Source organism: Lycium ferocissimum, chromosome 11 (genome assembly GCF_029784015.1).
Source record: "Lycium ferocissimum isolate CSIRO_LF1 chromosome 11, AGI_CSIRO_Lferr_CH_V1, whole genome shotgun sequence".
Lineage (NCBI taxonomy): Eukaryota > Viridiplantae > Streptophyta > Magnoliopsida > Solanales > Solanaceae > Lycium > Lycium ferocissimum.
Window position 1 is genome coordinate 59,563,876 of NC_081352.1, and position 9,784 is coordinate 59,573,659.

The window sequence follows — 9,784 nt, forward strand, 5'->3', positions numbered from 1 at the left end:
TTTGGGTCGTGACAAATTGGTATCAGAGCATCGATTCTCAAAACGACCAACCAGGTCGTTACATCATCCGCCACTTAAACGCTCATTTGTCCTCAAACGTTAAAAAAAAAAAAAAGGGTCTGATCATAAGAAAGAAAAAAAATAGAGGAAAAAAAAGAAAAAGCAAAAAAAAAAAACCCACAACCTCCATTCGGTATATCAAGACTTGATTCAAGCCCTTAATGTGACAAATAGTGGACACTTCTTAGTCATTTATATTGGTAGCTTATAACCTTCCTTGCTTATACATTTAAAAAATGTGAGTATAATTGTTGAGCTCTTTTTATTTGATTATATTAGTTTGTTAGTTAGTGAAAGTGTTTTCTCTATTTTCTTTATTACTACTATATATTAGTGACAATGCAAATAGTTTTGTAGTACTCAGTTAGATTGTAACTATTTTGTTAGCTTACCAACCAACAAGGTTTGCTCTTTCAAATATGCCCTTGCATTTGCTATTTATTACTTCATCTATTAATGTATGTTTCCATTAATTAAATCAAGATACTTTCAAACCCTTTTTGGTAATAATAGCCGCTTAAACTAACTTTTTGAAGGAGAAGTGTGTACCATGACTTTTATCTATGTCTTATTTTTGCCCCTACTTTTTTTTTCTTTTTTACTTAGTAGGCGTTTGGCCGTAGAAACCAAACAAAAATTCATTTTTTTTTTGGACTTTTTGAAGTTGGAGTTGTGTTTGGCCATAATTTTTGCAAATAATATTTGGTTGTTGAAATGTACATTTTCTAAAAAACATGAAATATGATTTATACCCCCCAATTTTTAAAATCTAGCAAAACCACCCAAATAAATTAATAAACATAACCGATTAAGAAATATTGCAACTATACTAGAGATTAGCTTATCGAGTGCTCAAACTAATGGTTTATTTTCATTTAAAGGCTACAACTGGGAGGCTTACTGGGGTACACAGGAAATATAACATCTCTAAATATGGCTTTGTTGCAAAATTCCCACTTGTTTTTTTTAGAGGCTTTTTAGCACGTGATGTTCAATGTTATTTGAGTGGAGAGCAACATAAGTTGCCTCTTACCAGTGAAAAAAGTTGCATGAACTTTTAGGATAAAAATTGAGCAACATAAAAACTTTTGGGGTAAATATTGAAAACAGAAAAAAACAAAAGTAAAGGTGCAAAACAAAAAATGAAAAAAGTGAAAAACAAGGTTTTGGTTGTTTTCCAAATTCCAAATACAAGTTGTATTTGTAATTTTGAATTTTTATGGCCAAACACCATAAAGTTGAAAAAAAAATCCAGAAAAAAGTGAATAATTCTCAAGGACAAACGGATACTTAGGTTGCCACATTCAATTTTGTAAATATAATAAACTTTAGCCCTCAATCCCACATTTATTACATAATGTTGATGGTCACATACTGTTAAAATAAAGATAGGAGTATCACTTTTTTCTTGCATACAATTTAATTTGTCAAACACGATATAATCCTTATTGGTTGAGTAAGAAAATTTCTTTTAAGAATAGAGCATCAATGAGTCAATGGAAAACTTAATTAATTCGTGAACTTTGTTTTAACAAATTAAAGTTTTTCTGAGTTTTATGTAAACCTAGATTTAATCTCCATATTTCTCTAGCATAAACCGTTGTCACATGAAATTATGAATAACTAATCAATTAATATCAAAAAAATCTATTTCTACCTCGAAATTATATGCTCACAAATTTATAAAATATTAAAATGTCTTTTTCATCTATGATTATAGTTTGTTTGAAATCATTTTGCATACTTTTAGTAAATTATCTAATGATGTGATAAGAAAACTTAATTACTGAACAATAGATGATTAAGAAGCGATACATCTTAAAAAAGTTGTGCCTAAAAATCGTAACACAAAAAATTATTTTTTCAATTAAAACCATTATGAAGTTGAAGAGGAGCGCGACGTAACTGGTAAAGTTGTTGTCATGTGATTGAAAGGTCATGGAGTCGAGCCGTGGAAATAGCTTCTTCAAAAAATGCAGGGTAAGACTGCTTATAATAGACTTAGTGCACGAGGCTACTCTTTAAAAAGAAACTATATGAAGTACTTTATTACTTTGCTCTTGGGCCCGGATTTAGCACGGACTCTCCAGGACTAGTTATGTATAAATACACGTACAAATCACAAAAGAAATATCGAAAGAAATTTCAAAAACATTTTTCTCAAATTCCAATATAAAAAGAAAATAATAGTAAAAATTGAGAGTCTAAATTCTCCTCATAAAATTTCTTGGAGACATACTAACATCCCAACAAACATAAAGGGTGTGTTCGGTAATTTTCTCATGTCCGATTGTTCAAAATTTTTGAAAAATATTTTCTTTACCAAAATAAGTTCCTTAAAAATGAGGAAAATGACTTCACAAATAAAAATATGGAAAACAAGTTCTATTGTTTCCTCTCTACCCTCGAACGCAACTCATCTTCAACACCCACCCACCTCTCACCCTACCCCACGCACCACCACCACCCACAATCTGCCCCCACCCCACCCCAACCCAACCTCCCATAGTATTTATTTAAATTATAGACAAATACTTTTTGAATAATTTTTTTTATTTACATACAGAACACAAGAAAATAACTAGAAAATTGCTGAACATTTTATATTTTCCTTCATGGTTAACGCACCCCAAGTTCTTCCAATTATTGGCTTTTTATCATTTTTCGAAGGACGGTTCCAAGAAAGGCGATAAAAAGCACCAACTTGGTCAAGTGACCATCAAAATATTAAAAAAAAAAAAAAAGAAAAAAAGGAAATATCTATGTAGATTGTTCTCCTCGTAAAATATGGTTCACACAATTTCTTCACATGCATTCACTTTTATGTTTGTAGTGTGTGGTCGAGCCTTTTCCAGTAGTTGAACAGTAATATACCAATTTCACATAGTAATGCCAATTATCTTCATAGGAACACAGGAAAAAATCAAAGATCAACTAGTCCTTCAATTAAATGGCTTTCATTTTCCAAATCATTGAGTTTTCATTGATGTAACTTGGGGTATACTCAATCTTGTTTTTGTATATATAGGGAGCTAAAATTCCCCATAAACAAAAGAGAAAAAAGAAAAAGCAAATCCAGATTATAAAAACAAACTTATTTCTGTGAACTTGTGTTATTCTATGGCTGATTTAATGGGATTTTGTTTGAACTCTTTAAGGTTTTCTTCTTCTTGTCCTAATTCTTCATTGCTAAGCTCATTCTCTTCATGTTTGAATTCTACCCACACATCCAATCAAAGGTTGCATAAAAGGGGTGTCTCCCTTTGTGATTCTCCTTCAACTTCTGTTGAATTTGTTTCAAGAATTGCCTTCAGCCCCAACAAGCGATTTCCTGCTCTTAAGGTAAAGATTCCATCTTTTTACTGAGTATTAATTCTTATTTCTAGTTAGTAGGAAAAGTGAACAACTAATAGTTGAGCTGTATTTTGATAAATAGTTGGTGATAGTTCAGGCAGGAAACTCGCTCACCCAATAGTTCAGGTTGAAAACTCACAAAAAAGTGATAGTTCGGTGTGTTTTTAACCATATAGTTTGGTGTGTTTTTAACCATTATCCCTAAAATGAAACTGTTTATGGTGGACAGTAGTTGTGCTTAGCTCATTTGAGTTTTGAGGTCTTTGAAAGTTGTTATCAGTTGTGGGAAGCCTTTTAGGGTATCATGCTGTCTTTTCCATTTTCTTGAAACACCTAATTCTATTCAAACATTGAAATTAAGTATATTTGTTATGCTAATTTAGCTTACTGAGGACATGACCTTTGATAGGAGGGTGAGGAGGTTGAGGATAAGGGCAGAAGGCTAGTAGTAGGTAGTTACGGGTTTTGCTTTTCCTTACCAGTAGTAATTAGTATTATTTTAGTATTTCTTAATCTTAGTTTTCTATTACTACTTGTTATCTCTTCTGCTTTAGTTTTCTTACTTCTTTACCTGCACAAGGTAGGGGTAAGGTCTGCATAGACACTACCCTCCCCAGACCCCACTTGTGGGATTACACTGGGTACGTTGTTACTATATTAGCAGTCCGAATGCATTTGATTAATCGGATAAGTTGGAAGGCAACCCATGGAAGACAAGGGTTCAGATCCAGCAGAGGCAAAAAAATTATAGTGATTTCTTCCTATTTGGTGTCTTAGTGAACAAAGTTACCCAGGTGGGAGGATGCAAGTACTGGATGGGCTAGTCAAATTGCATGCAAGCTGGACACCGCCGTTATCCTAAAACATGAACATGCATATGATTAATCATCACTTTAGTTATCAGGGACTTGAGTAATTCAGAAAATATATTATGTAGCACAATGTTCTGAAGAAGACCTCATGTTCTTGGGTAATGAAAGGTCAGGGTTTTACTATAAGTTGAATATGTTTGATAATAGAGCACTCTACCGAATGCTAGTAAAGCAAAAAAGTTGTAACACGGGCGGGCCACTAACTTTAGCATCAACACTCATGGTGGATTTGAATGACAGAACTGACTAACTTTCTGCGAAGGGCTTTTTGGTAGGTGAAATAGTCCTCGTTTCATAGACTACTGCATAACTGTAATATTGACTTACTGCATTAATCATTGTTTTTTCTGATTGTTAGAAAAATTCTATTATGATAAATCAATGGCTGCCCCCTGCCATCGAGAGGCACACACATAATTGTCTTTTGCTTTTTCTTCTTCTATCCCGTGATAGATTTTGGATTCTTTTGTTGTTTTGGGGAAAAGGTAGGTTAGATTCTGGATTCTTTGAAGACCCTGGGGATAAAGTTGGCGAGGTTTGAAGTGTTTTTCCCAGATAAGTTCAGCCTAGTATGACTATTAGAATTGAGTGCATTAGCCAAGGTTGAAGTCTCTACTGCATCGTTTGTATACTGGCGAAAGCAGGAGACTGACAAGGTTAGGCTAGGAGAAAAGCTCCTACTTGAAGGATCAAATTCATTCTTGGGAGTGTTGATGGTGGTTCAAACATTGTTCTGCATAGATAATAGGCATGGAAGGCATGCACTTGTAACCATGGCATGCTGTCTATGACCCTCTTTAGTATTTGAGCATTGTTTTTGAACTTCCTAAATGATGAAACTTTACTGGTTTACGTCTGGGCTTCCATGTCCCCAAGCTCAAAATGGAGAACTTTCGAATGTTCTGGTTGGTCTGAGGCATCTACTTATGAAATTGGCTAAAGATAGCAGCCTTAGATGCCAAACCATTTTTGCATCCTTACTGATACAAAGAGTGGTTTCTGACCATGTGGTTCAGTGATGGTACATTTTCATTGATGTTTTCTTTCATATCTAATCCTTCTGCATTTGATGCCATCCAACTTTCTCATTATGATCTTTGAATAGGTATTTAGTTTTCAAATTAACTGGTGGGAAAGAGGGGACAGTTAACACCTCCGCTAAGGTTACTATTCAGGTTCTCAATGAGCTTGATTATTTGCTAGCCCATCTTAAAATGATTAAAGATTAACTCATTTCGAATTTTAACAACCACAAAGAGAGGCGGATTGAGCTTTGACGTACGTGGTTCAGTACTTTAGACCTATGTTGCTCGGACTCGTCAAAAATGTCAACGGATGCGTGTCGGATTCTCCAAAAGTAGTGTGTTTTTGGAGAATCCGATACGGGTGCGTCATCGAAAGTGAAGAGTTTGCGCAACTTAGCTTTAGACGCAGAACATAAATTTATGTGTAAACATCCACTAAAATTTCAATAAATAGTAGATATGAACCCATAACTTCAAAAATGTAATGGTTCGAGAACCTTACAGTTTGAACCCATAAAGCTTAAATTCTTGATCCGCCTCTGACCATATATTTAGTATCACAACGCAACACATTTTCTTATAGTAATTTTGATATAGTTTGTTTCTGTTTTCTTTTGAGAGTTCAGACAGAATTTAGTTACCAAAGTTGGGTCCCTATAGTCATCCCTACCATATTTGACCATCTAAGCTTAGGTGGACTGGTTTGAGCAGAAATTGATATTTATATTTGTGTTTTATGCAAGAGTCGATGCATTCATCTTCATGAGGACTTCTATCTTACTGCATACCTATTAAATCCCTAAAAGTCTTCTTTACGCATTTTGTGTGTTTTGTTCAATGCTTCTTAGGTGCAGGCTACCATTACTCGAACTGAGGAACCAAAATGGTGGGAGCGAAATGCAGGGCCTAACATGATTGACATTCATTCAACACAGGAATTCTTGGATGCTTTAAGTCAGGCTGGAGAACGACTTGTTATTGTAGAATTCTATGGAACATGGTGTGCTTCCTGCAAAGCTCTATTTCCCAAGGTAAATACTTCTTGCTGTGCCCATTATGAAAGCCTATAGTTTTACGCCGATGCAGTTATTTCTAATGTAAAGAGCAGGTTTAAAGAAGATAGTTCATTCTGTTTCAGCAGCTTTTAAGGATCTTATATTGGTAGTTAGAGGGCAAAAGAACATTTTCCTTGCAACAAGTTGTAATCTCTACTGCGTTTTTGCCCTCTTCAAGCAGTAAGATTTGTGTTCAATATAGCAGATTTTGCAAGTAGATTCTGTTCAATTTTCCAGTGGCCATAAGTGTGAAAACAAAACAAAGGTATATTCCTTCCTAAACATGCAGACACTATAACTAATCTGACAATGATTCAGCTTCATTTACAAGATCCATTCTGCACAAAAATAAAACAAAAAAGTTTAATAGTACCAGTTTCAAAAAAAAAAAAAGCCAAAAAAGTGCAGGCTGCCTTCAGCTTTTCAATAGAGTTGTATTTCTCTTGTGGGTTTTGTGCCTAAACTTGGTTGTTTACTATATTATAAAACTTCTAGGGGAAAGTTAATGCTTTCTAATTCCTTACATCTCAAGGTTATTGATCGCAATATCCAATTAAAATTGGCACTCTTTCCGTAGAGTTCTGTGTAACAGGTTATTTTTTCTTCACTCACTTTCTCTCTTATATTTGTTCTTAAAACCTCAAATTTGAAGTTTATAAACAGATCTAAGTGCTCCTAAAAGAAAATTATCATTTCATATGCACAGAATTAGATTTCCATATTGATTGTCTAAACAGAACAAGAGACTATTCCAGCACGTGTCTGATTTTATTTACCGAGAGAACTTGCATATTCTAAGTTCTAACATAGCAGACAGTATATCAGAAGGAAGTCCAACATTTTCTTGATACATATCATATAAAGGATTGTGCGAAAGCATAATAAATTTGATGCGTATTCGAAGCTCTAACATAGCAGACAGTATATCAGAAGGAAGTCAAACATTTTCTTGTCTCTGAAATTGTTTCTTGATACATATTATATAAAGGAGTGTGCAAAAGCATAATAACTTTGAATCATCATCCTGTTTCTTGAATTTTACTGGTGGTCGATTTCCCTATACAGTTTGGTTGAGCTACAAGAACAGTATGATGACTTCTGAATCAGCTTGTATAAAAGATTTCAATTCTCCTCACCCAAGCTTTTTGCATTGTATATATGGTTTACTTGAGTTGAACAATGGTTTGAATCTGTATATTAAGCCACGTCAAGAAGATAACTGGTCTTTAAGATTGCTTTCGCTCCAATTCTCTAGAATTTGATTTTACATTTTTCACTTTGCAGCTCTGCAGAACTGCCAAGGAGCACCCCGGAATCATGTTTCTGAAAGTCAATTTTGATGCAAATAAGTCAATGTGCAAGGCTTTGAATGTAAAAGTCCTCCCATATTTCCATTTCTACCGTGGAGCTGATGGACAACTGGAGTCCTTCTCTTGTTCACTTGCCAAAGTAAGACGTCTGATAATTTGTTTTCTCCATTTGGACGTAATTAGCTATCTTTTACTAGTTTCACTTGATGATCATGATGATAAATTGAATTACAAGGTTGAAGAACATGTTGAGACTACTCTCTGTCTCTCTTAAATACCTTCTATCGTTTCATTTTTTGATAAGAGTATAAAATCAACCTCTATTACTCAAGAATTTGAAGAGGACCGTTATTTTCCGAGTCCATTTGAACTAATAAATCTTTGTTTATGCACGGCAAAATTATTGACAGTCCTTTGAGGCTAACCAACATGATAGATTTTCTGGATAACCTTGTTGTGGTAATCTTTTATGCAGTTCCAGAAGATAAAAGATGCAATCCAATTACATAACACAGACCGCTGCAGTATTGGCCCGCCAGTAGGAGTGGGAGATCTCACACTTGAACTCCTTTCTGTGAAAAAGGCTTCTGCATAGAGTTGCTTGTCTGTTTCAATCTCTATATCAATAACTTGCATTCGAGCAACCATAGAAGCCATTGACGATGGTTGCTATATACAGTCATTTTCACTTTTTGCTGGTTGCTACATTTTGCACCACTCTAGTTAATGATGTAATTATATGCTCCATTCTTTGAGACCATTGTACGTGGTAGTAATACTTGCAGCTTATATAGGATTATACAATGGAATTTTGTTCATTATGTGGAAAAATTGAGTCCAAAGCGCCATTCTGTTGTCATTTAGTTATGATACTTCTCAATTTCAGATTGTGATACACTAGTGCGTGCCGTTAAATGCTTCTGTTTTAATTCAAGGGCAATCTGCAGATAGCTTCGACGGTTGAGCACAGGCAACTCTCCTTTCTATTATTTCTTACCAGATTTACTGATTAAGATGAATGTACATTTTAAAAAAAATTCCCGAGTAGTAATTAGTTTAAAAGAATTAAAGGAAAGGAAACGTATATTTTGCCATATGTTTATATTTGTTTATATATATTATTATTAATATAATGTTTGGTTTTGATATAAACTTGATAACTAATACCAATATAAATTATAAAGGAATACTTTTGCTATTTATACGTGATACAATGTGTAGTAAGAATATACACATAGAAATATACGAATAAGAGAACTTACCACAATAAAAATATCCTTTAAGATAAGATGCTTTTTCTTTTTATAAAAAACATGACAATATTATATAGTGGTAAAATTTTTTCATAACAAATACTCACTCCGTCTCAATTTAAGTGTCTTACTTTCCTTTTTGGTATATTCCAAAAAGAGTGTCTCTTTCTATATTGAGCAAGTTTTTCAATTCCAAAAAAGTTTAAGATCACAAGATTCAAAAATCTCAATTTATTTCTTAAATTTTGTGCCCAGTCAAACTAAGACACTTAAATTGAGGCGGAGGGAGTACTACTAATTCTTAAAAGTTTACTTGTAGAAGTATACTATTCCCTCTTGAAAGTGCAAGAGAGGGGGGGGGGGGGGGGAATTGTAACTTTTTCGATTGGCTAGTCGACTAGGTAGGACCAGTAGTCGACTGTTAACTCACTGAATGCTAAAGTAAAATGCAGAAGGTAAATGACACCAAATATTTTATACTGGTTCATATTCAATGTGAATCCTAATCCAGTCCCCTTGGGTTGCAAGAGTGTTCTTTGCAGCTCTTTGCTGAAAGGTTTGGTACAATGGTTATTTGAATGGAGCTCCTACGTCTACACTCAAAACACTCGTAATCTTTTGATACAATGCCTCACAAACTATACTATATCTCTCCTTTCTTTTTGTTTACATTATAGATCACTTAGAAATACAATGTTTATGAAAAGTAAAGCAGAGAACTTGAGAGCATGAGACAACTTTTGTCTGGTAGAGCCTTCTTAAATAGCTGGTAGCTTGATGTTGTTTTTGGCTCTTGAAATCAGAGAAGCATCCCGAGAGATTTGATCCTTGGAAATAGGAATATTGAGGATCCTA

At 34.2% G+C, this 9,784-nt stretch overlaps 1 protein-coding gene across 2 annotated transcripts; it reads left to right on the top strand.

Moving 5' to 3' along the window:
• Positions 1-2,836: 2,836 nt before the first annotated feature.
• On the top strand, positions 2,837-8,524 carry LOC132037730 (thioredoxin-like 2, chloroplastic). Of its 2 annotated transcripts, XM_059428330.1 has the most exons (5): positions 2,837-3,402; positions 6,160-6,342; positions 6,572-6,631; positions 7,651-7,815; positions 8,152-8,524. In XM_059428330.1, the coding sequence occupies exons 1-5, from the start codon at positions 3,181-3,183 to the stop codon at positions 8,269-8,271; spliced, it is 750 nt and encodes a 249-aa protein (XP_059284313.1). In that variant the 5' UTR covers positions 2,837-3,180; the 3' UTR covers positions 8,272-8,524. The 2 variants fall into 2 exon arrangements, with proteins under 2 accessions (XP_059284313.1, XP_059284314.1); XM_059428331.1 differs by lacking the exon at positions 6,572-6,631 and having other exon boundaries at positions 2,855-3,402.
• The last annotated feature ends 1,260 nt before the right edge of the window (positions 8,525-9,784 follow it).